This window comes from Heloderma suspectum, chromosome 4 (genome assembly GCF_057233095.1).
Source record: "Heloderma suspectum isolate Gila_16-S chromosome 4, 16-S_ref, whole genome shotgun sequence".
Lineage (NCBI taxonomy): Eukaryota > Metazoa > Chordata > Lepidosauria > Squamata > Helodermatidae > Heloderma > Heloderma suspectum.
Genome location: NC_139461.1, coordinates 95,916,968 through 95,944,154, shown reverse-complemented (window position 1 = coordinate 95,944,154; position 27,187 = coordinate 95,916,968). Strand labels below are relative to the sequence as shown.

The window sequence follows — 27,187 nt, the reverse complement described above, 5'->3', positions numbered from 1 at the left end:
TTATTTCAGTTTCTATATTGTGTATTTGATATATTGGGGAACTGCCTTCTGAGAATTTGGCCCTAAAAGACAGCCTAAAAATATTTTAAATAAATTCATCATCATCATCATTTACCAAGTGTGTAATTCAAATATAAAACCTTTATTGACTTAATAGAAAGTACATTTAGGGCACAATCCTATGCATGTTTAGACAGAAAAAAAGTCCTACAACTCCCAGCATGCCCCAGTGAGGCATGCTGGTTGAGCATGCTGGGAATTGTAGGACTTTTTTCTGTCCAAACATGCATAGGATTTGGCCCTTAATCTGACATTAATTCAATGTTTCTCCCCCATCCTGCTTTATTAATGTTTTCAAGTGATGTTGTCCAGACTAAGGCTGCAATCCTGTGTACACTGTCTTGAGACTGAGCCCCACCGAACACAGCGGACCTTACTTGTGAGTAAGCATGTGTAGGATTGAACTGTAAAAGTGCTTGGTGTCACTTGTGAAGATACATCTCACTCCTCTACATCTCTACTCAGAAGTAAGCCCCACTGAATTCAGTCCTACACCAACTAGTTACCTGTGACTAATCCCCACTGAGCTTAATTGGACTTCCTTCCAAATAGACACGTATAGGATTGCATTGTAATTTGCACTGATTTCCTTTACATCAAAACAACTTGTGGCCATTTATGGTTTGCATGTTTGCTGCAACATTAACTTAAGAGGTGCTAATATTTTAAAAAGAGAAAGTAATGGGGACGAAGGGAAGAAGTGAAGAAATGTAGAAAAGGGAAAGAAAGAGAAAAAAGACAAGAAGGAAGAAGTGTAACAGGGAAGAAGGAAATGTGAGGAAAAGTTATATTAATGTCTATCTAAATATGACTTTTAATTTGTATATTTATCTGTTAGATGGAACGGGAAGCGTACTGGGGCGTTAAAGTTTATTGGGAACAACTAAAGAGGATCAACTTTTTATTCGCGGCTACATTGGAAGAGCCGCTCACGCTCCAAGGCACGCATTTCGGAACTGTCTCTTTAAAAGTGTCAACCGGCCATCTAGCTGTGTCGACAAGAAAAGGCATCTCTCTCCCGCGCGCTCTCCGGAACGGCGAAAGTTTGCCGGCGAGCTGCGTCCGAACCGTCCGAGGGACGCGGCGGACGAAAGAGGGCGGAACTACGTGGCCTCCCCGCGAAAAGCAGCAGCAGCGGGGGGGCTCCCCGGAGCGCCGGGCTCGGCGGCGCGCGCCGGGGCTGGACGGAGCCGCGTGTCTCCGCTGGGCGGCCGGGGACCCGGGGCTGGGCAGCGCTTCCCCGCCGGGCGCCGCGCTTTGCCGCCCCTCGGGGCACGGACGGGGCACGCGGGGCGCTGGGTCGAGCCACGCCGAAGCCTCCGGGCGCTGCGCCGAACGCGCCGGGGACGCCTTCGAGGCTGGGCCGAAAGCAGCCCGAGCTGCCCGGCGTCGCTGATGGGTCCCCGGGGCTCGCGTCGTCCCCCTCCTGGCCGCCGTCGCCGCCGCTGCGCGGGCTGAGGCGGGAATCCCAGCGGGCGTCCGTTCGAGGGATGCCCGGCCTGCAGCGCCTGCTGCGGGCGCCGCTGGGCTGCAGCCGGCGAGGCTCCGTGGCGCTCTGCCTGTGCTGGGCGGTAGGGGGCGCCTTCCTCCTCGCCTTCCTGGCGCGCGGCGGCGGCGGCTTCTTCTCTGGGCGCTGCACCGATGAGCGGAGCCGCAGGATGCTGGCCAGGCTGGTAGGTGGCGCCGGAGGGACGGGTGCGGGGTGCGGCTGGGTCGGCGGCTCCCGCCCGCCCCGTGCATCCCAGGGCCAGTCAGGCGAGCAGGCGGAGCAGCGGCCCTGGCGGCGGCCACGTGCAGAGCGCCCGCAAGAAGCCGCCGATTCGCATAACGCCCGCATGCGGCGTTGACTGGCATGTGGGGATGCGAATTTCGGAATAGTCGCTATACGTTAAGCGGAAACACAGCACATCTCACCCTAGGGTGGGCAGCCTGTTCAGCCTGCTCTCCAGGTACCGCTGAGGGGCAGCTTCAAGGCCCGGCTCTTCCTCCTGATGGTGCCTTATCCTTCAGCCAGACCTGGTCTGAGCAGCCCTTCCAATAGAGGATGCCTTCAAATACAGGACTGTCCTTTGTAAAAGAGGACTCCCGGCCACCCTGCAGGACCGTCTGCCCTGGGAGCAGCAAAGGAGGGTCACGCGTGGGATCCAAGATGTTAGGATTAAACTTTCCCTTCTTGATCTCTCTAGGGTGCTTGGGTTTTCTGATGTTCGGTAGAGTTTGTTTGTTTTATTTCTCTCTCTTGCTTTTCCTTCAAGGAGCTCAGGCAGGTCACATGGTTCTCCACCCCCACCCCCCTATCTTCACAACAGGCCTGTGCTGTAGGCCAGACCAAGGGAGGATTTAAACCTCCGACTCCTAGTTCCTCATCTGACACACTCTACTCACAACACCACAGGAATAGTGCTTCCAGGCAAGGCTTTCATTGTGCAATTGCCTTGCCTTATTCATGGAATATTATGGAGGGGGTGTGTGTCTTGTTGATATTGCTTTCAATTTGTAGCCCTTCCATGTTTTCCCACAGCTTCTCCCCCCTGCACACACTTTTCCCCCTAATCCATTAAGGAACAAAAGATGAAATAGCTGCACAGTGCCTTTTGACTTTGCCCCAGAAGCCCTCCATCCAGAAGCACCCAAGTTCTCTGCTGCTCAGGAGCCCAGCAGAAATCCTGCTCAGCAGTCCAGCTAGTAATCCAGCAGAAAAGACTGAGCTGAAGTTTGACCCAATTTCCATTTTCAGAGTTAAAGTAACACCCTGATTCTATGCATGTTCTATGCAGGAAGAAATCCCCCATGTATTCAGTTGGGGCTTCCCCCACTTTAAGTGCACATAGGATTACGGTTTGTAGCTTTATGATACAATCCTGTGCTAAAGTACATTCATGTAGGAGTAAGTTCCGTTAAACCTCGGTGGCTGCAATTCTATGCATACTTACTTGGGAGTAAGTGTCATTGAACGTAGTAGGACTTAACTTTTCAGTAAGTATGCATAGGAGCAAACTTTTGTTATTGGTTTGATTAAAAGGAGAGCAGAGGTTGAGGCAGATAGGAACTTTCTGTTCTGGTGGACCAAATGAGAGAGGCTTGTGCAAAACACCCTGCTGGTGGTGGAAATCCTCTCCCAACCCCAAGTGATCCCTAGATCTCAGTAGGCAGGGAGGGAAAGTTCAGACCTCCCCTATCCTTGAGCGCTGAGATATGTGTGGGTGTGCGGGGTGGGGGGGAGAGAAGAGTGTGTTGTTACTATTATTATTATTATTATTAAACATCCCAAGACCAGTTGCGTGTGTGAGGGAGGAGTGTCTCTGTGTGTGTGGGGGGATGTGTGTGTGAGCACACATATGTGCCCCCTGACTCCCCATCCAACACCAGACGCGGCCCTCAGGGCTAAAAAGGTTGTGCACTCCTGTCCTAAACAGCCTGGGGCCAGCGTATCTCAGGAATTGTCTCCTCTCATTTGAAGCTGCCCAAGATCTGTGCTCGGTTTCTGAGGCACTCCTCATTATCCCTTCGTCAAGGGAAGTGAATTTGATCAGGACAAAATAGAAGGTCTTTTCAGGCGTGGCATCAAAATTAAGGAAAACCTTCCCAAGAGAGGTTTGTCTGGCCCTCTCTTTGCCCATTTTTAAACAGGCTGTTAAGATTGTACATGTGAATTTTTTTTCATCACAACCCTTACGCCAGTCCCATACATTGCTAGTAGCACCATATTCCTTCCTGTAAGTCACAATGAGAAGTCTGTTACAGGGCAGCCTATTTCTCCTTGTTGTTTTCAGTAATGCCCTATCCCTTTGCAGTTGTTGGAAGTTATCCCGTTGCTTGGAATACAACCTTATTGCAGGGAATAGCTGAACTGTATCCACTGCTTCATTTTTTTCATATCAAAGAAAGACATGTGCTTCAGCCCTGGAGAGCAGGAATGCACTGCCTTGAAAAAACAAAACAGCTTTCCAGTCTGTTCTGCTATGGGGTTGCGATGCTGTAGAGTAAAACACAAACGAAAACAGGATACTCCAATCCTAAAATCGTAAATGACACTCTAACATGCTATCATCGTTTTATGCCATGCCATGTGATGCCATTCCTTTTCCTCTTGTGTTCCATACCATAGTTAATGGATTACATTTCTGCCAGTGCTAAATTGTGTGACCCATAGATGGTGAAGAACCAGCCTTTTGAGTAGAGATTAATGGGAGCCACCGAATACTCCATGTCATGAATAGGAGATGTGTGAATGTGCTGGCATGAAAGGCACAAGAAGACAAGTAGTCCATGCTGATGGAGTTTTGCCTGTGCTTTGGGGCGGGGGAAGGAAAGGCACCAGGCTGCTGATTAAGGAAAATAATCTGCTGTTTGCAGAGCATTTGCTAATATGGTTGCTTTTACACCTTCTAGGCACCAGTTACTGTCAATTAAATAAGACAGAGTGTTCAACTGCTGAGTCTAAGTGATATAAAATATACTAAAAGCAAACAGAAAAGAAGTGTTTGTATTTCCTAGCCTAGTGGATTTTAAAGACAGCAGTGGAGGTAGATGCTAGGCTGGTCAGCTAGAACATCTGTAGTTCATATCCATCTGCTGTGATAAAAGAAGATTTACTATTTTAGGTTAGCTGAAAGATTTGCTCCACATTGTCTGTGATACATCATGATATAACATGGATATAGCATGTGCCAACATAGTTATAAAGTAGAAAAGTTATTACAACATTTCCCATGCTTTTGGCCATGTAGTGTTTTCTTCTCAACCATATAAGGATGATGATAATAATTATAATAATTTCTTGGTGGAAATCTACTACTACCTATAAAATGTCCTTTATGTCAAAAGGCATAGATTACCTGCCCAGTGTACATACAAATTACACTTGGATGTTAAAATGAACTGCTTTTTGTGAACATTTGTGAACATTTTCAGACCAAATACTTTTTTTCACAATAATGCTGAAAGGAAACATTTATTCGTTTACAAAGGGAATAGAAAGGGTTAAACAAGCCAAATTCTTTTATTTTTAAATGGGTTTTGTTAAATGGGAAAAAAACCTTAAAGGAAATTAATCTATTATGGTACCAAGCTATTGAAGACTATAAATTTCCTTGTTCTGCATAATAGATGAAGACAAATTATCTGCAGCAGCCTTGCCAACTTCTTAGAAATAGCAAGAAGACTGAATTCTTTTCTTCTGACAGGCAGCTGTGAAGCTCGGATACCTCTGAGATATGAAATATTTTCCATTTCCTCCAGAGCTATGCTGGAGCTCCAAAATACTTCCGAGGTATCTGACGTAACTCTGAGAATCACATTTGCATTGTTCCCTTTGGCTTGCATCCTAACTCGGATTCCAGAAGCAGAACAGTTATTTACAGCTTTATAAACCACAAACCAGCTTTATAAAAGCACAAACCAGCTAAGTCAGAGTACTGCACTTGAGTTTAGTACTACTGCCTTCAAAGGAACTAAATTGTCTTACATCCAAACAGACCGGTTTCTGATCCGTGGCAAAACTATGCAGTTTGTTTGCAGTCCAATCCACAAAGCAGTTAAGCAGGTTAAATTCTTTGAATTTTAGATGATTTATTAGAGAGGGTTGCAGTTGTTAGTAACATATTTCTGACTTTTTATGACCGTTACAGCCCATGTCTACTCAGAAGTAAGTTCCATTCAGGTCAGTGGGATCTACTCCTACGCAAATATATATAAATAGGATTGCAGTGCCATCTATATGTATCTACTCGGAAGTAAGCCCCATTAATTTCAGTGAGACTTATTCCCAGGTAAGCAGGTTAAGGATTGCAGCCAGAGGGAGCAATCCTATGGCCTCTAGTCAGCAGCTAGATGGCAATAGGATATGTGGTTTTCCAGGAACCACCCTCAGAGCCCACGCTCCGAGGTCAGTTCCTGGAGAACCGACCTCCCCCCTCCCTCCACACTTCCTCGGAGACAGTGCAGAACAGCCCTACACTTTGCGCTCAGAAGAGGAGCTCGGAGCAGCCAAAACAGGGCGTTCTGGGGGGCGTTCCGGGGCGGGGAAGGTGGAAATGTCGGTACAACACATCCTATGTGTCGTCTGGCAGCCGCCTCCCCTGCTCTGTCCTCCCGCAGCTAGACAGCCGAAATCATATGTCTAGCTGCAAATGCAGGGCAGGAGAAGAGTGGAGGGAACAATCCCTTCTGTGCTTCTCCTGCCCTGCATTGGATAGGTGGTCGCCCCCGAGTTTGGAGGCGGCCGCGTATCCCCATAGGATTGCACCCCAAGTCACTCTATTGTTTGTGTCTTATTTAAGTGTTGAGCACTGGATGAAAAAGGCAAAGGGGGCATCAGCCATTATAACAATGGAAAATGGATTGCTTTGGCAATTGGTTCTAAAATAGATATTCTGAAGTTTACTTAAATCTGTCATGCTGTACTACTTGCATCAATAAATGACTTCAGGCACAATCAGTGTTACTACTGAAATCCAGTTTTTGAGTGTCTACACACAGATGTTTGCACAGGCAGTTTTTACAATTATGTGCATTACGTTATTCACATCCGTTTGGTTTAGCTCCAGGCTTTCATGACCTCAGGAGACCTGCATGACTCTGGAGACTAGTAAAGTATGCAAATTTGTTCCTTGAATAATCTGGGGCCATGTCTCACAATATGCACAGTTTTTGGAAGCATTCTTATTTGATATTTGCTAGCTGATAGATATAGATATAGATATATATGTTAGAAAAACAAAGAGGGAATAGAATCCTAGAGCTGGCAGAGTCCCTGATAAAGCGAACATTCCAGAAGTTAAAGAAAAAACACTTAAGGTTGTATCCAGTGGAAGCTTTGTGGTAGTGGAAAGCAATTCCACTCATGCAAAGTGGGGCACCCAAGTTATGCTGATCCCACCCCCGCTACCCACTGCAGCCTGCTGTGCTCCCCCTAAAAGCTGCTCCTGAGGGTTGGGGACCCTCTGAAACAGTATGGGATATGGTATGCAGAGCTGCAGAGTGTGGAGGTGTGGGGGCATCAGTGACAACCGAGTGCCCTGCTTTGAGTGAGTGTAAGTGCTTTCCACTAGTACAAGACCACCCCTGGATAGAGACCTTTCTCTCTCTCTCTATAAAGCAGTGGTAGGGAATGTGTGGCTTTCCAGATGTTGTTGGACTGCAACTCCTATCAGCCCTAGCCAGCAGAACCAATGGCAAGGGATGATGGGACTTGTAGTCCAACGACATCTGAAGGGCCCCACGATTCTTATCCCTGCTATGGAGCATATTCAGACTCTTTGGAATTCACTACTACGAGGCATTATGATGGCCAATAGTATATGCATTTATTTATTTTAGAATATGTATATGCCACTTCCCATTTAACAAATCCCAGTGTGGTTTATGATAAAACAATGCATCATTATAAAAGGACAACAACATTTAGACAAGTTAATGGTTGGGAAAAGCCAGGTAAACAAGTACATTTTAGAAAATTGTTGAAAGCACATGATCATTGGTGCCTGGCATACTGTAGAGGGGAGGTCATTCCAGAGGGAGGGGGCCACCACAGATAAGGCCCATTGCTGTGTTGCTCCCGGAGGGAATTCTGCAGAGTGTGGCACAGACAGCAAGACCTCTCCTGAAAATCGTAGTGGTCTAATGGGTCTATATAGGGGGAGACAATCTTTCAGGTAACCTGGTCCTAATCTAGTATACCAGAGTTCAAATCAAGTGAGAAAAGAAAATATCAATTAATTGATAAGAAAGGAAATACTAGTATTTTTATAATATTGGTTAGTTAATCACATGGTAGGTATTTAACGGAAATTTTGCAAATTGGTTAGGAAGGCCAATGCCAACTTCTGGAGAACTTGGGCAGCTGTCTGGAGACCAGCGGCAGTATCCAGTGCTGTGCTACTGGGATCTAACGCTAGTGCAATGGAAAGCTAGTGGTTCCTGAAGCAACCGAAAATGAGCTGAAACACTCGTTTCCAGAGCGGGGCAGATCAGTGGAGCTTCCAGAAAGTTCCTGATGTGCTAGTGGGGGGTCCTGCTGGTGCAATAGAATGAGCGGAGAGGTGCAGTGGCAGTATTGGATACTCCCCCAGCTACTGATGCGGACGTGGTGGTGGACTCTTGAAGTTACAGCTGTCTGGTCTATTGACTATCATGAAGGACATTCCTGTGGGGGAGAAACTAGGCATGGTCTCCATTAACATTTCTGGATCATCTGAAAGCATTGCAGCATGGAAGGGCCTAGGGAATGGTCTGAGGGCAATTGGTATGAATTCTGCTGGGGCAATTCGAACTAGCCAGGGGCTGGAGCATTTCACACAAGTGCTTCGGAAGCATGCAGGCTGCTCCCAAACTTGCAACCAGGAGGTGCTCATGCAAAGGCAACAACAAGCCAGCATACTGGCACCGTCATCAGAGGTGATCCAAGACAGCTTGGCGTCTCAAGCAGAATATCCAAATGGCACACCCCATAATGGTAAAAATGTAACATACCATCTGTAGTCGGGCAGGTTGGAATTGCTGCTACATTTTCACTCTCTCCCGTGCAGAGCCTATAGTCCACAGAATGTATGCTGCCAGAGACCTGGGAATGGGAAAGTGGCCTGGAGAGGTATGAGAAGGTCCCATGGGGCTTGTGTTTTCTAGGGTCCAACATTTCTCAAGAAGCCAGATTGAACATATTGTGGGAAATGGTTAGCTGGAGGAAAGTGGGGCTGGGGAAGAATTAAGATGGAAGTTGGTATCAAGCCACCATCTGGCTGTGTAGTTTTCTACATCTTCTGCGCCAGCCCAAATCAGTGATCATCTCCTCCAGAGATCTGCCCAGAATAGGCTTTGCAGCTGCACTTCTGGAAGGTACGAATGGACACAGTTGTGCAGACTGCCTACACTCCTAGAAGTGGAGGGATGGAAACAATTACGGGTGGAGGAAGGGGCCAGCAGGGGAAATCCATTTTATTCCTTTCATTCATTTGAGATGACCACACAACTACAGAATACCAATCTTTTTTTTCTTTTTTTTTTTAGGCTTTTCAGTCATGAATTGCAGAACACACAAGCCATACGAATATATTCATATGTTTCTCATGCATCTCTTCTGTACCTTTGTCAGTAGATGTCAGGTGATTCACGAACATAATGAAGAGACTTGCTGACTCTGCTGTACAAACATGTTATTGTAGGTTTCAAAATCTTGCATATTTTCAGCTTGTTAGAGAACAACTGATCTAACTCTGCTATATCTTGGAATGAACAGAGGCAGGCTATAGTTCACATTTGCCCTTTTTTCTTGTAAAATTCCTGCTATGAATTGGGCTTGGTTAAATCAACAGGAGTCTGTCCACTGTCTTCTGAGGGGTCATAATTTCCTATGCATTTCAGCTGCTCCTACAAAGTACTTTCTGTGACATTATGGCATTGTTCTGCTTAGGCACCCAGGGGCTGCTATCACCTTACTACTGTCTATATTTATCACTGCACTTCATCATGGTGTACGCTCCTATGGTTTTGGTAGCTGGTTTTGTATGTGGCAGAAGAAATTGTGTGTGGGGGGGTGGGGGCAGGGGTTAAAGCTGCAGGCTTTGGCTTGCTCTGTAGATGGTGATTTGCACTGTCAACCACATTGGGTACATACATAGCAAATGCACCAGGCCCAAACCAGTGACCTTTACTGTGTGGCAGAGGGAGGCACTTTAAGGTACCACCACCTTGGTGTGGTTGACAGAGGAATCTGAACCTAGAACTCCATATTCAGAGCAAAAGCACATCTGGCTGTGTAGCCAGCTAAACCACTGAGCCACAATTTACTGGCTGTTGTGGGCAAAGCTTGCCAGCCCCAAGACACCAGACCTAAGCCAATTAGCGACAGTTTGCTGGGCCCTTACGACTTGCCAGTACTTTAGGAAAGACAAACAATAATATGGACATTCCCCTCAAACCTACCACCTTGTGTGTGTGTGTGTGTTACTTTTGTGTCTGCCACAACTGGAAAGTATATTTTAAATATAAAGCTCCTGAGGTGTTTACTTCTTTCCTCGAAGTGACTGGAAATAGTGGCTTCCGGCTGTCAACTGTTTCTTTCCGTCTTTCTCCAGTGTCTTGACTACAGGATGGGAGCCTTGACAGGGAACCTTTGTGAAGACTTGTGTGTGGCACAGAAATTGATATACAAACGCTGCCTTTATTACGACAGAGGTAAGAAGGTCATCCAAGCTGACTGGAGAGGTCGCCCAGTGATCCTGAAATCAAAAAATGAAATATTCTCTAGCTACCACCATCTTGGCTTTCTGGAGGAAATGGAATCTCAGGGTATTCCAGAGGCAGAACTGCTTCTTATGGTTGCTTTGGAAATCAAGAGTGTTCTGGGCTTAGAACTTCCCAATAACACGATGGGGCCTTTGTGGAGTAAGAGGAGAGGTCCACACTGGAAAGCGCAGCTGGCTAGTATGTGGTCCTTACTACAACAAGAGGAATATATTTACTTTAGTGTCTTGCAAGACTTCAGTAAACATGTCCTAAGGGTCATTGGCTCTTGCGGCCACTTCTATGCTGTGGAGTATTTGACGGCTGGACATGCCTGGCACAAAACTCTCTTTTCTGTGGAAGATGCTGTCGGTGCCTCCTTCTCTGGGATTAAAAGCAAGGCTAAGGCCATCACCGAAATTGCCATCAGCTTCCTGGATATGGTAAATCATTTCGATAATGACTTTTCTCACCGGCTTCATCTCTGTGACATCAAACCGGAAAATTTTGCCATCCGAAATGATCTGACGGTAAGTTAGGTCTTGGTCTTGGTGTCTGCCTGTGCAATTCTAGACCTGTCTACTCAGAAGGTAGCCCCACTGAGTTTCATGGGGCTTATTCCCAGGTGCATGTGCAGAGGATTGCAGCGTGAATGATTCATTGTCGTAACTGAAGTTATGAGCACAGATAGCATTCTACTTATAACAAAAAGAGCTGTTCTTTTCTATTGATACATATATGGAAAGGGTTGTGTTCCAGATGGGGAGAGGCTGTAGCTCTGTGGCTAGAGCACATGCTTGGCATGCAGAAGGTCCCAGGTTCGATCCCCAGCATCTCCACGCAGGGCTGGAAAAACTCCTGCCTGAAACCCTGGAGAGCCGCTGCCAGTCAGCGTCGACAATACTGGGCTACATGGAACGGAGGTCTGACTCATATAAGGTGGCTTCCTGTGTTCACTGGCCTTGTAAATTTGGGCTGTCTCTGCTTGGAGGCTGAGTCATCTGAAGCCTGATGTGATAGATTTTGTCAGATACCTATTGTTGCATCAAAATCACTTGCCTTCATTATGTCTTAAGTGATTTGGGTCTTGCATTATTGAGAGAGTGTGTCTTATTTACTATGTAGTACTATGATATCAATGATACATTTCTTGAACATGCAAGCTGTATGCCCAAATCAAGTGATTATGACAAATAGAACAGGTGGAATCTGCAACAAAATATTGCAGTGCAGAGTGCTCCTGTTCAGTATTCCAGCAATGCCCTATTCCAGGATACTCCATTCCACTCCCACTCCCTCCTCTTCATCCCCCCACCCAAAAGACACTCAGTGTTCTGCAGCCAATGAAAATGCTCAGTCCTCACTGGACTCTTTTGGGGATTTCTCCTCCCTTAGGGTTCCCCCCCGCCATAATGATTTCTTGTACTCCAAACCTTGCAATTTCCCCGAGCTGTATGATACCCTTCTGTTGTGCATTGATGGTGCCATTATGACTACATAAGGACTGGCAACGGGAGAACTGAGTTTGTTTTTAGGCTAGCCGAGTAGAATCTGCAACAAAATGTTGCAGTATGGAGTGATCCTGTTCACTGTTCCAGCCAGTCAACTGTGTCCTCATTCTATTATCCTTCCACCTGTTTTTCTGTCACCACTCCCAAGCTCTCAGACAGTATTCCATGGCCACTGAACATGTTCAGTCCTCATGAGGTGTTTCTCTAAAGATTTTTTTTGTATTTCTGAAACCTTTGTGGTTTCCACAAGGCTGCTGAGACCTCCCTCATGGGTGAGGGGTGCTGCTTTGGCTACAACAACAACAGCACTCACAGCCCCGACACTGGAAATAGAGGTAATGCTGCTGCTGCTAGCTTATGGCTACTTCATAGTTGTGGAGCTCTTGGAGATGTAAATCCTAGTCTTGAGCATCTTCTAGAAGGGTGGTAAAGCCATAATACTTAGGCCAGCTTTTAGTTGATAGAGATACAGTAGGGATGTTAACTCTACTGGATTTCAAGACACTGGTAGGAGGGGGTGTTCTTGAAACTGAGTAAGTCTTGACAAGTTTTGTTCTTGTTTCAACACATCACAAGCCTTTGGGGAGAGGTGGAATAGAAACCCAACTAAATACTGACCTCAGCTGGATTTTTTGTAAGGGCTGAGTCTTCAATAGAAGGGTCTTCAAATCATGCTTTCAGTTTAACTTGGAGCAAATTCATTTCTTCCTGTGGACTGAAAGTTGAATGTGTTCATTAACACAGCTGCCAACAGAGCCAGTATTTATTAAGTATGCACACAGAACTTCACACTTGGCAGTGCTGTGCAAAGGTTAAGCATGTAGTGACTTAAAGGCATAGGAATATTTCCCCCCCTCTCCCATTTATTTTGATATTTATTCAGGTGCATAATTAGAACCCAGGGTGGGAATGGTGTGGGAATGGGTGGGAAGCAGCAAAAAAAAAGCACCAGAATGTTTGAATTATTAAGTGAAGGAGAATGGAATTTTTCTGAGTCAGCTTTGCTTACCATATGTTTAGTCAGATTCAGCATGATCACTACATACAACCATTAAGTATGTATGTATGTATTTATTACAATTCTATACTGCCCAATCCCCTTCATGGATCACTGCCTTGTTGTGGCAAAGGGGCTTGTGTAACTCAGTGAAGCCATAAGCTATGCCGTGCAGGGCCACCCAAGACGGGCAGGTCATGGCGGAGAGTTCTAACAAAATGTGGTCCACTGGAGAAGGAAATGGCAACCCACTCCAGTATTCTTGCCAAGAAAACCCCATGGAACATATCACAAGGCCAAAAGATATGACGCCGGAAGATGAGCCCCTCAGGTCGGAAGGTGTCCAATATACTACTGGGGAAGAGCAGAGGGAATTTCCATGTAGCACCAGAAAGAGTGAAGCGGCTGGGCCAAAGCCGAAAGGACACTCAGCTGTGGATGTGTCTGGTGGTGAAAAGAAAATCCAATGCTGTAAAGAACAATATTGTTTAGGAACCTGGAATGTAAGATCAATGAATCAAGGTAAGCTGGAGGTGGTCAAACATGAGATGGCAAGATTGAACATTGACATCTTGGGAATCAGCGAACTAAAATGGAAAGGCATGGGTGAATTTAATTCAGGTGACCATTATATTGACTACTGTGGGCAAGAATCCCTTAGAAGAAATGGAGTAGCACTCATAGTCAATAAAAGGGTGGGAAAAGCAGAACTGGGGTACAATCTCAAAAACGATAGAATGGTCTCAGTACGAATCCAAGGCAAACCATTCAGCATCACAGTAATTCAAGTCTATGCCCCAACCACTGAGCCCATAGAAGCTGAGGTTGATTGGTTCTATGAAGACCTACAACACCTTCTAGAACTAACACCAAAAAAGAGGTCCTTTTCATCTTAGGGGATTGGAATGCTAAAGTAGGAAGTCAAGAAATCTCCGGGATAACAGGCAAGCATGGCCTTGGTGTACAAAATGAAGCAGGACAAAGGCTAATAGAGTTTTGCCAAGAGAACACGCTGATCATAGCAAACACTCTTTTCCAACAGCACAAGAGACGACTCTACACATGGACATCACCAGATGGTCAATATCGAAATCAGATTGGTTATGTCCTTTGCAGCCAAAGATGGAGAAGCTCTATACAGTCAGTAAAAACAAGACCTGGAGCTGACTGTGGCTCAGATCATGAGCTTCTTGTTGCAAAATTTCAGCTTAAATTGAAGAACATAGGGAAAACCACTAAACCATTCAGGTATGACCTCAATCATATCCCTTATGAATATACAGTGGAGGTGAGGAATAGATTTCAGGGATTAGACCTGATAGACAGAGTACCTGAGGAACTATGGACGGAGGTCCGTAACATTGTTCAGGAGGCAGCAACTCAATCCATCCCAAAGAAAAAGAAATGCAAGAAAGCAAAGTGGCTGTCTGATGAGGCTTTACGAGTAGCTGAGGAAAGAAGGGAAGCGAAAAGCAAGGGAGAAAGGGGAAGATATATCCAACTGAATGCAGATTTCCAGAGAATAGCAAGGAGAGACAAGAAGGCCTTCTTAAATGAACAATGCAAAGAAATCGAGGAAAACAACAGAATGGGAAAGACTACAGATCTCTTCAAGAAAATTGGAAATCTCAAGGGAACGTTTTGTGCAAAGACGGGCATTATAAAGGACAAAAAAGGCAGGGACCTAACAGAAGCAGATGAGATTAAGAAGAGGTGGAAAGAATACACAGAAGAACTATACAGGAAAGATCTTAATGTCCCTGATAGCCATGATAGTGCGGTCACTGAACTTGAGCCGGACATCCTAGAGAGTGAAGTCAAGTGGGCCTTAGGAAGCATTAGTAACAACAAAGCTAGCGGAGATGACAGTATTCCAGCTGAGCTATTTAAAATCCTAAAACATGATGCTGTTAAAGTGCTGCACTCAATATGCCAACAAATTTGGAACACTCAACAGTGGCCACAAGACTGGAAAAGGTCAGTTTACCTTCCAATTCCAAAGAAGGGCAACGCCAAAAAGTGTTCAAACTACCGTACAATTGCGCTCATTTCACATGCCAGCAAGGTGATGCTCAAAATCCTACAAGCTAGGCTTCAGCAGCATGTGAACTGAGAACTACTGGAAGTACAAGCTGGGTTTCGAAGAGGCAGAGGAACTAGAGATCAAATCGCCAATATTCGCTGGATCATGGAGAAAGCAAGAAAATTCGAGAAAAATGTCTATTTCTGCTTCATTGACTACACTAAAGCCTTTGATTGTGTGGATTACGACAAACTGTGGCAAATTCTTAAAGTGATGGGAGTACCAGACCACCTTACCTGTCTCCTGAGAAACCTGTACGAGGGCCAAGAAGCAACAGTAAGAACATGGAACAACCGACTGGTTCAAAATTGAGAAAGGAGTACAACAAGGCTGCATATTGTTGCACTGCTTATTTAACTTATATGCAGAGTAAATCATGAGAAATGCTGGGCTGGATGAATCACAGGTCGGAATTAAGATTGCTGGGAGAATTATCAACAACCTCAGATTCGCAGACGATATCACCCTAATGGCAGAAAGCGAAGAAGATCTAAAGAGCCTCTTGTTGAGGGTGAAAGTGAAGAGTGCAAACTCTGGTTTGAAACTCAACATTAAAAAACAAAGATCATGGCATCTGGCCCCATCGTTTCCTGGCATATAGAAGGGGAAGAAATGGAAGCAGCGACAGATTTTATTTTCTTGGGCTCCAAGATCACCGCAGACAGAGACTGCAGCCATGAAATTAAAAGACACTTCCTCCTTGGGAGGAAAGCTATGGCAAACCTAGACAGCATAGTAAGAAGCAGAGACATCACCTTGCCGACAAAGGTCCATATAATCAAAGCTATGGTTTTCCCAGTAGTAATGTATGGCTGTGAGAGCTGGACTATAAGGAAGGCTGAGAGCTGAAGAATTGATGCTTTCGAACTGTGGTGCTGGAGAAGACTCTTACAAGTCCCCTGGACTGCAAGGAGTCCATCCTAAAGGAAATCAACCTTGACTGCTCATTGGAAGGACAGATACTGAAGCTGAAGCTCAAATATTTTGGCCACCTAATGCGAAGAGAAAACTCACTGGAAAAGACCCTGATGCTGGGAAAGACTGAAGGCAAAAGGAGAAGGGGACAGCAGAGGATGAGATGGCTAGATAGTATCACCGATGCAATGAATATGAACTTGAGCACACTCCGGGAAAGAGTGGAGGACAGGAAGGCCTGGCGTGCTATGGTCCAAAGGGTCATAAAGAGTCGGACATGACTGAACGACTGAACAACAACAACATACTGCCCAATAGCCAAAGCTCTCTGGGCAGTTCATAACAATTAAAACCATAAAATACAACATAAGATACAATATAAAAGTTTTAAAAGCTACAGTATAAAATAAATGTAAAAACCAAGGTAAAACCTATGCCATGCAAAGATTTAAAATACCATGACAGATTAAAAACAACAAAAACTGAAAGAGACAAATGCCTAAGAAAATGAGCAGGTCTTCACCTGGCACTGGAAAGAGCACAATGTAGGCGTCAGGCAAGCCTCTCTGAGAAGCTTATACATTTGAGGGCCCCTCCTGCCTGATAAGAACACTGGCATTGGCAACTGCACCCACTAGCCATTGCCCAGTGTCACATGGTGGTGATAGAGCTGCCTCTGCAATACTGTTGTTATCACATGTCCTTGTCTACATGTGTCTAATCACTGTTCATGTATCTGAGCGACATGTGCTAAGAATCTTTAGTGAAAACCATGGTGCACCACAGCAGGGATTGGGATGCCCAGGTGGGGAACATACACAGAAATAAATACAGCCCAAAGCTTAGAGTTATCAAACATGAGGTTTATTCCAAAAATCAAAAAAGTATGTGCCTGGGCAGCATTCAGATAGGACTAGGGATGTACAAAAGTCACTTACTGTTTCGCGGAATCTTTCGTGAAGGGGGGGGAGGCGCTCCGTCCCTCCCCCCGGAATCCTCGACGGGGGGGGGAGGCGCTCTGTCCCTCCCCCCAGAAATCCTCGACGGCCAGCTCTGCTCCATGGGGATTCTGCAGAGCTGCCGGCTGGCTCCGCCAGCAGCCAGACATCCGGCCGCTGGCTAGCAGGGACGCAAATGGCGGCTGCTGTAGCCGCCACCGTTTGCATCCCTGTATTCAGCTGTGATAGGCTATGTAAAGACTTAAGTAGCCTATCACGTCTGGGTTAAAAAAAACAAAAACGCGTACACAAATGCATTTGCGTTCCTTATTTTTGGCCATCTTAGTCTATGTAAATATTTACGTAGACTAAGACGGCGAAAATAAGGAGGAACGCAAATAGCGTAGCGGGTGCTATTTGTGTTCCCCTTTATTTTCACCGTCTTAGTCTACGTAAATATTTATGTAGACTAAGATGGCCAAAAATAAGGAACGCAAATGGCAGTGGCCGTAGCCGCCACCATTTGCGTACGCGTTTTTTTTAAAAAAAAAAACCCAGACGTGATAGGCTACGTAAGTCGTTATGTAGCGTATCACATCTATGTTAAAAAAAAAACAGAAGTGACCAGACTGCAAATGACGGCGGTGACAGACGATTGAAAGACCAGCCGCCGCTGGAGCCGCTGCCATCTGAAACATCCGCCCCAGGTAAGTCTCGTCCCGGGGGGGATCCGCGGGGGGCGGGGGGGTGGCAGGCCGTTCCGCCATGGATTTCGGGGCCCCGAATGCACTGGCATTCGGCCTCACCGAGATCCATGGCGGAATTCTCTGACATCCCTAGATAGGACCAACAACTGTGAGGTTAATGCCAGAGAGGAGATAGAGTGGTGGAGGGGAGAAAAGAGTGAGGGGACTGAGATAGAATGGCATGCTAGTATTTTGGGAGGATGAGGGAGGAGAGGCTACTTTCTAACAAAGAAATAGGAGAGTGCAAAGAGTTATATAGATACTTGCGGACCTGTTAGCGGTAGAGGTAGGAACCCAAATGCTGATAAGTTGGCCTGCAGATGCACAGGTAACTTGCTGAAAGTCGGTAGTGAGAAGGGGGTAGGGAGAGAGGTAGGACTGAAACTCAAATATTACTTATTCAAAAGCAAAAAGAGTAGAAGGGGGCTTTTTCTTAGGAGCCTGTTGTGAGTAGGGTTATATATCTGTTCCATGACATATAGTACAGCCTTGTGGAATCTACTTTGTTTTTTACTAGAAAACTGGAGCGTGGTGCAAAAGACATACCACTGAGGATAAAACTATGTTGATTACATAGTATGTTGCTGATACCTGTCTTGCTTCCTTATTCGAGAGTAAGTGCATGCAGCATGGCTTTGGATCAAGACCAGCATGCACCAGGAGGGGGAGACTCCACTTAGCCAATGGAGACTTTTTGAAATTTTGTTAACCCCCACATTGGGGGGGGGGGAGATTTCAAGAAGGAAATTACCAGTAGGCAAAAGCCTCTCCCTGAACCCTACCTAACCAAATATACAGATAATAACAATGGAGAAGGTGGATAGGAGAACTGGGGCAGCAAACGTAGCTGCAGGTAGAAGGCTGAGCAAAAACTGATCCAGCGTTTTTGTCTTAGGATTTCTTTTAAGGGTTTGGTTGCAAGAGCGAAGGGCATTTTCCCAAAACCGAGAGTGGAGGGCAAATGACACTCTTGGTGTCATAGCACCTTAAGCTGATTCATAGGGAAGTGAGTGGTGGTAAAGTTAGGTCTGATAGTGCTGCCACAATTTGCAGAGGATACAGCAGGGAAAAACCAGTCACATTAAATAACGCATTCTGCCAAGTGCCATCGTGTTACCATTTGTATTAATCAAAAACGCATAAAACGTGATTGGAAGGCAAATATAATATATGGAGGTCACTTCTGATTTCTGGATGCTTATACTGATACTAATACGAAACTACTGATAACTTTCTTGTTGCATGTTTGTAATTTTTCGTTTTGATTTGTTGACTCCTTTGTAGTGCACAACTGAGCCCTGAGATGGGCCCCCCGTTTGATCAATCTGCTAATTTTGCTAATATGACTCTTCAGTTGTCAGCTAATGAAATGGCCAGTACATGAGGCAAACAGATGCTGGCTCTTATTCTTTTAATTCAATATGTCTTTGTTTTCTTGCATGGACATGGGGAATTTACATAAGGTTCCTTTGAGATCTACATAGGGCTCCTAGGTTCCTGTTTGCTCATCTCATGTACAGATCATAACATTTGGGCCCCAATTTAGTTCTGGCCCCATTATGGGCATCCTAGCAAACCAAAAAAAGCAAAACAAAAATGAGCAGCTGGAAACACTTTCCAACGGAGCCTCTTAACAATATCGAAACTCTAAGAAGTCACAGCGTACTCCAGAATATATGAAAAATGAGATGTGTTTCTGATATTGCCTGTATGAACTTGCAAAAGGCCCTAGGCTGTGTCTGTGTTCTAAAGTTTTCCAAGAACTCTTTAAAAAAAGAAATGCTTGGAGCGATAAGCTGCTCTAGGTCTGAGGGAGAAATGAGTGGGCCATTTCAAATTCAGGACTTTTCACTCTGTCACTCAGACTGCTGTGGTTTGTAAACTGCCTTTTATTTTCCTGCTCCCTTTGATGTTGTTGTTTTCAAGTGAAAAGAGTGTTCACAAAAGAGTGTTGTATTGACAGCTTAGGGACTACAACTCACAGCTGACATCATCATCCACAAAATGAACATGCATTTGGAAAGCAGGTATCATTAGTACCAACAGCTCCTTTTTCCAAAAGTTCTCTTAGGGAGCAATCCGATAGGCGGAAACCCTGCTATGCCGGTGCAATACCAAATATGCTGCTGTCATGGCAGATACACCAGCAGAACACTCCAAATACACTGGTGGAATATGGACATTTCCAAGCACTCCTCCGCTTATGCAGAAATAAACCTTTCATTGTGCAGTTGCTGTCATCGCCTGATGTTCTGCACTGCTTCACACCTAAACCAACTGTGGATTATCCAGTGGTGGTGGTGGGAGAAACTGAAGCAAAGCATGAAACAGAGCACATACGATCAAGTTGTACTTTTTATTTTAAAATAATTGATCTGGCAACAGCCAAGGTACCTAGTTCATGCATAGCGGAAAGGCTGTGGAACAGGGTTTCATGTTAGGTACATAGTTGAGAACCTTATCATGGATGAGGTACACTTCAGCTACCCTGTTGTGGCCAAGGGTGTTCTTAAAAACAAAGCAAAAATCACCCTCATTACATGCTTGTTGGTGCAATTCTGAATGTTGCTACCACTTGTGAATGTGGGAACTGGAGCGTGGCTGTTTAATCCACGTGAAGCAGAAGGGTGCAATTGTGTGTATGTGTAGCTCGGAGACAGCGTCCACTGACATTATCTTTCGTAAGTGAGTAATTGCAGGGGGACAGGTGCTTTGGTCATAGGAACATTTGGTCAGACTATTGTCAGTCTAGCCCGCTGTTGCCTTTTCTGCTTTGACTCTGGGGGTTGGACTCGATAGTCTTGTAGGCCCCTCCCAACCCTACCATTCTGTTCTATGAGTAGCAGTTATGGTCCGGGGCCCAGGGAGGGGTCTTTCACATCTCCAGCTACCTGATCCCTTTAACTGGAGTTGCCAGAAATTGAACCTGAGATTTGCTTCATGCAAAGCATGTGCTGTATCACTGAGCTATAGTAAGGATCAGCTCCCTGTTGGACAGCTCCTGTTATGCCCCTAGTTTTGGAGAAATGCTTAAAGTTGAGGCTGGTTAGCATTAAAGAAATGGAATCTACATCCTCACAGGAAACAACTTTCCTCACTAAGGAGACTTGAACTAAATTATTCCATGGCTGGTGTTTTTTCAACAATCTCCCAGAAGATCTGATTGTTTTCTTTCACACAAAAATCAGCTATAATGGCTACATTTCTCTTTCCAGCCCTAGAGTTGCATAGAGCATCAGCAAAAGCTCTTCCACTTGTAATTTCTAGTGTTCTCTTGCATTTATCCTGGAATGCTTGGATCAGCAGTCTCAGGTCCTGGAAACACCAAGAACAGAGAAGTGGTTATTTGTACTGTGGCTAGCCTCCATGTATGTCACTCTGAATGCATTGTTTTGGTTGCAGGTAGTCGCTATTGATGTAGATATGGCTTTTTTTGAACCTAAAATGAGAGACATCCTTGAACAGAACTGCACAGGAGATGAAGACTGTAATTTTTTTGATTGCTTTTCAACGTGTGACCTGAGGAGCAGAAAATGTGGAGCAGAGAGAGCCAATAACAACCTTCAAGTGAGTGGCTACAGGCTTATTTGTCTATTACTGGATGCACAACTCTACTTCAGAATACCCATTACAGTGCAGATTAAAATAAATGATCCCATGATGGTCCCTAAAGGATTGTTCACACATGCATATGTATCACTTAATGACTGCAGCCCCAAGTGATGACTTCCATGTATGAGTAAGTTCTTTCAGATCTAATCTCTACAGGCAGGATTTCATACCATGTCAGAACATAGGAGACTGCTTTATACTGAGTCAGAGCCCATCTAGTTCAGTATTGTCTCCATAGGCTGGCAGTGGCTCTCCAGGGTGTCAGACAAGGGTCTTTCCCAGCCCTACCTGGAGGTGCTGGGGATTGAATCTGGGCCCTTCTGCATGCAAAACAGGTGCTCTGCCACTGAGCTACAGCCCTTCCCCACACCACGTCAAGCAAAATGCTTTTCACTGAAGATAATGCATACCTGAGGAGACAAGTTTCATGTAATGCCAGGTAGCCGAATGCTATCCAGAACGGCACCCCCATGATGAGTTTTGCTCGCTGCTGCAAGATCTAGTAAAACTCACCACACAACACAGCATCGTTGGCTTGTCACATTCCCCAACGAATCCAGTGTTAGCCAATGTTGTTGTACAGAGGGCGGGAAAACTCATGATGTGATGACATTGCCTCACTTGGCAACTACTCCTACACACTATGGCAGGGCGGGAGAAGAATGTATTTTATGCATGTGCTTACATTTTTAAGCTTTTGCATTTACTGAAGTTCTCTTGCCATGGGAATGCTGTTTTTGGTGGCTTTCCCATGGCAGACGTAACATGTAGCTGGTGAAAAAGTGCCCTTCAGACTCCAGCTATGCACGCTGTTTGTAGTAATAGCAAACCGGCTCTTAGAGCTATTATTCCCTGTTGCACACGTGCTGGAGTCCGTTGTTGTCACATTACTTGAAGCCAGTGCACGCTACTGTGGTGTTTGCGGTCATTTCCTTTTTCTTCTGCATGTGGATGTGCTCTCAGTATCACAGTAAGTGGGTCATCTGACTTGTTTGCCTCAAGTAACATACTGGGAGGCAGCCTCCATGGGCCGATGAAAAGCTCCACTCCAGTAACCTTTGTCCCAGCTGTTTTGGGGCACTGATCCTCAGGGCTGGGCTTCTGCAGGAATGTTCTTCCATGACCATTGTCTCAGAAGTGCTGATCATCCTGCTATTTGTTTCGGTGCCTGTGCAAGGAGAGGAAGCATGCTTTAAGTATAAGTTTGCTGGAGGTGCACATGGTCAGGCGTGCGATGTTAGGAAAATGGTAGGGGCATCCTAGTGCTGCTGGCTTTGGTTTGGAGAGAAGGGCTTTCTAGTCACCTAGTTCTTGTTCCTCACTGGTCTCCCTTTTGTCCTGACTAGGTGTGAGTCCCGGGGGAAGTGGACTGTAACACAGCGCTCCCTGTTTGTTCTGGGTCTTGTCCAGCAAGGCAAGAGTCACGTCAGGCCCTTGGGTAGTGTACTGTAGGAAGTGCTGGCTGGAGTATTCTCCCCATAACGAGATGCTGTCCCAGCAAAGGGCTCCAGTCAGCTGAGGCCTTAAGAAGGCCTGCAGAGCCTTGCTCTGTGTGATGAACTGATAGAACTGTATGCATGCTCCCTCCCCCTCCCTGAAGCCTCATGGAACTTACCTTTCTTGTGAAAGCAAGCCTCACTCCAGTTGCTTGGGAAATGCAGCCTCCCACATTACTGCACCCTTGTAGTTAACTTGATTGCTTCCCCCTCCCATGTCCTGAGGGTGACAGCCTTTCACACCTGGGTGCTTGGATGAGAATGAATCAACTATGTTGGCTTTTCAAATTAATTTATACCGCCCCACACTTTATTCTTAAAGTAAGGTTCAAAAACACCCTACTAGTATTATTGGCAACTGTCTCCATTACATCATTAGAACAGAGTCTCTTGGTTTTGCCCTCAGATAAAGAGGTGTCTGCCCAAGATGGCTGTAGTATCATTACAGGGTAGAATACATGGTGGAAAGGTTTGTTGGTAGCCAGAAGTTATAAAAGCCTAAAGCGGGGTGGACAACTTAGGGCCCTCCAGATGTTTTGGCCTTCAACTCCCATTATCCCTCACCATTGGGTGTGCTGGCTAGGGCTGATCGGAGTTGTAGGCCAAAACATCTGGAGGGTCACAAGTTGCCCACTTCCCTTAAAGAGACATTCACCGTCCTCCAAAATACATTACGATGTGCAAGAGAGCTGCTGCACTTGAGTGTGGGAGCTTTCTGTTCATTTAGATGGGAAAAGCCAGTCTGCTGGCACAAAGGAATGTGTGTGTGCAAATCAGCTCTATCCACTGAAATTTGGTCCTGGTGTGGGTGATTCATGAATATGTTGGAACTTCCTGCATCCAGAACAAGTAACTGGATTGGAACCAATGTTTCTATGACTAGGACAAATCTGCTGGTGATCAACAAGATGGAAGGTGTCACCATGTCATGTGGCTTGGCCACTACTGAGACAGATGGACCATTGACCTGACCTAGAATGGTGATTGTGTTCTTGCTATCTCCTTATTGCAAGTAATATGGCAGATCATGTGCCATGCTTTGCTCTCAGTTTAGTCAACTAAGGGTGCAATCCTATGCATGTTTAGAGAGAGAAAAGGCCTACAACTCCCAGCATGCCCCAGCCAACCATAAGCAGATTGTGTTTATTTCTTCTGTCCTAATAGGTCACATGTCACCCACTTTTGTAAAAATTATTTTATGGGAAGTGTGATGGAACTGGAAGACCTTGTATCTTAAATTACTGCTTCTGAAGGAGACTTTTTTCTTCCTTTCCACAGGTGATCTGTGATAAAATATTCCAGCCCTGGTTTTCCCTAAATCTCAGAGGATCTGCCATCTCCTTTCCCCTGCAGCTGCAGCTACAGAAGGCAGTACGCGCATGTGCAGAATCGGGGACCAAGGATACTACCCATCTCCAGAGCGGTTCTTCGGATTCTCTTTCTGAGTTATACCACTTGCTCCGAGCCAGCCAAAAGGAACTTCAGAAATCGGATAGCTACCCTTATCTAATCCACCAGTGATTCGTATTCAGTGAAGAATAACCTTCATTTTTTGCTTCTGTTTAAATGAATTAATTTCTACTTATTGGCTTTTTACTGTGCTTTTGGAAACCATGACTGAAGATGTAGTGTATATATTATTAATGCTCTCTGAAATGTGAAATTGTTTTCCTTGGACTCTGTTTTTGCTTAGTTCCTGAACACATGCTGTTCCCCACCACCACCCCGCTGATATTTTGCAATACATTGTTTATCCAAAAAGCAGCAGCACCCGTCCAGACTAATGCGTGACCTAAGGGTGGAAAACATTTACATTTCAAATGTGCTTTGGAGATTGAAAAATAGAACTACTTAGCGAATTCTACTTTTAAAATAAAACTAGGGGTGGGATGGGCACAGTGAATATTTTATTCAGTGGAGATTGTGTAGACTAAGATCTTCATTAGCAAGAAAGTGAATAGATATTTGAATAAAGGACAGTTTTAAAACGGGTTTGTGCATGTTACTGTCTCTTTGCCTGTTGGCCATAAATACTTAAGTTAAAAAAAAGCAGACTAACACTGTTTAGTCCTATTGACTGTGATGAAACTGGAGAAGAGGATCAATGGAACTAAGGTTGCACTCCTAAAACAAGGGTTGGCCTGGACCACAGTTTAAGTTCTTCCATGTTTCCACAAAGCTAGGGATGTACAAAAGTCACTTACCTTTTCGAAGGATGACATTCATGGTGGGGGGAAGGCGCTCCGTCCCTCCCCCCGAAATTCTCTCTGGCCGGCTCTGCTCCGTGGAGATTCTGCGGAGCCGCCAGCTGGGGCCGCCCGCAGCCAGACATCCGGCCGCTGGGCAGCCTGCAGGGACGCAAATGGCGGCTGATGTAGCCGTCGCCATAGCATCACCGATGCAATGGATATGGACTTGAGCACGTTCCGGGAGAGAGCGCAGGACAGGAAGGCCTGGCGTATTATGGTCCATGGGGTCATGAAGAGTTGGACACGACTGAACAACAAATTTTGCCGTGATAGGCTATGTAAATATTTATGTAGCCTACCATGACAAAAACAAAAATAGCGAACGCAAATGGCGGTGGCTACGGTGGCTGCCACTTGCGTTCCCTTAGTTTTGCCGTGATAGGCTACATAAATACTTATGTAGCCTATCACGGCTTCTGCAGGGACACAAATGGCATCCTGCGTTAGCTGTGATAGGCTACGTAAGTATTTACGTAGCCTATCACGGCTACATAGAGGAAGCGAATGGTGGCCGCAGACGCGGCCGCCATTTGCAAGTCAGCACGGACGGCAGCAGGTAGGTGCTTGGTTCTGGGCCCATTTCGTGGGGCAGCAGGGCTTCGTTCCGCCACGGATTTTGGGGTGCCAAATGCACTGGCATTCGGCCTCACCGAGATCCATGGCGGAATTCTCTGACATGCCTACACAAAGTTGGAAGTTCCTGGAACACTGTCTGGGCTAAGGGAATCAGCTCTTGTTGAACTACTGGGAACTCAGAGCCAAGAAATACCTTGGACTTCGGTTGCTCAGTTGCAACCCAAAATGTTGGTATACCTTTAAGTTCCTGATGAAGTGGGACACTCGGCAGCTGTGCTTCTGCAGCCCTTTTTATTCACCTTCATCATGCTGTGTAGCTCACCTGAAGTCCTTACTACAGCAAGAGGATAAGGGGATGGAGAAAAGAATTGGATGATGAAGGCTGCAGGTGAGAAGTCACAGCTACTGAGGGTCCTGCTTCAATGGAGGGGTTTAAAATTATGCCGTCAAGATGAGTTGCAGCCTGACTACTGGGCCTTGGATCCTGCATCTACTGTTTCTGGGATAGATTTTTCCAAGGACAGGGGTTGAGGAGAAATCATCCAGGGTAGGCCCAAGATATTTTGCTGCCTGAGGCAAAGAACAAGATGGTGCCCTCATTCCACTCCATGTACAAAAGCCAACTGGACTGGCAGTTGAATCTTTTTTCAACACTGATGTGGGACAGTGTCCTCCACTGCACCTGAAGGTAGCAGTCTAATTTATGGGGCACAGGGCAGGTCATGTGGCACACAGATCTCTCCCCCACCACCTTGCTGCCACCTCCCAGCATCTGCTGCTCCAGGCAACTGTCTCGCTCTGCCTAATGGTAGGGCCAGTCCTGAAATCACCTGACCTCACAGACTGTCACTAATAAACCTCTGCCAAAAGATCACTAAGGGGAAGTTTGTATCACTGTCCAGTGCCTGGACCATCTCAGACATTCAGTTGCTCTGGAGACAGGTGCACCAGGTGACTGTGCTCACAATTCAAGCAAACAAACAAACAAACAAACAAATAAAAACATTGTAATGATCAATGCAGATTGTCCTGTAGAGAAGGAGGGGCAGAGGCTGGGCCTCAGAACAATGTCCCACAATGCATAATAGTATGACTGAACTGTCGTGGATGGGTACTGCCTTGTTACAGGAATGTCTTGATGAAGATCATCTGTCACACAGGTGAGAATGGAGGGAAAAAATGGACAGACCTGCCTTCCCCAACCTGGTGCCCTCCAGAAGTGTTGGACTGCAACTCCCATTATCCCCAGTCAGCATGGCCCATCTGGAGGGCACCAGGTTGGGGAAGGCTGTGAGTTAATTTGTTCTTGAGACGAAATTGTAATAATTTATTAATTTCATTTCTTCAAACTATTTCTAGGCCGCCTTTCTGGAGCCCTCCCAAGGCGGCTTACTACAACAGAATCCCATATAATAAAAACTACTACAATAATAGAGCAGCAAAAAAATCTTGAAAACAATGAACACCAGCAATAAAACATCTGGCCTATGGAGCACTTAAAACCTACAATGCAATTGTAGCTAGCTGCAAACCAGAGTAGTCCTATCAGCCATAATCAGGAGGAATTAATATTTCGATGCCCCCTTCCTGGGAAGGGAGCCATTCATGACATTGCTGGGATAAGATATGGGGCAGGGGAGGGAGAACCCATTCATATCTAAGGGCAGTATCCAAGAGTGTCATTCCGCAAACTCAAATAGTGCTAGCAGAGCTCCACCAAATCTTTCCATTGTGCAAGTGGCTGCACAATACAGTTGTGCAACTGGTTGTGCAAGCGGTTGCA

General features: G+C 45.7%; 1 protein-coding gene across 1 annotated transcript; it reads left to right on the top strand.

Moving 5' to 3' along the window:
• The first annotated feature begins 1,217 nt into the window (after positions 1-1,217).
• On the top strand, positions 1,218-24,620 carry DIPK1C (divergent protein kinase domain 1C). Its single transcript, XM_084849986.1, has 4 exons — positions 1,218-1,733; positions 10,134-10,811; positions 20,874-21,038; positions 23,858-24,620. Exons 1-4 carry the CDS (start codon positions 1,551-1,553, stop codon positions 24,098-24,100), a joined length of 1,269 nt encoding a protein of 422 aa, XP_084706112.1. The 5' UTR covers positions 1,218-1,550; the 3' UTR covers positions 24,101-24,620.
• Positions 24,621-27,187: the final 2,567 nt, after the last annotated feature.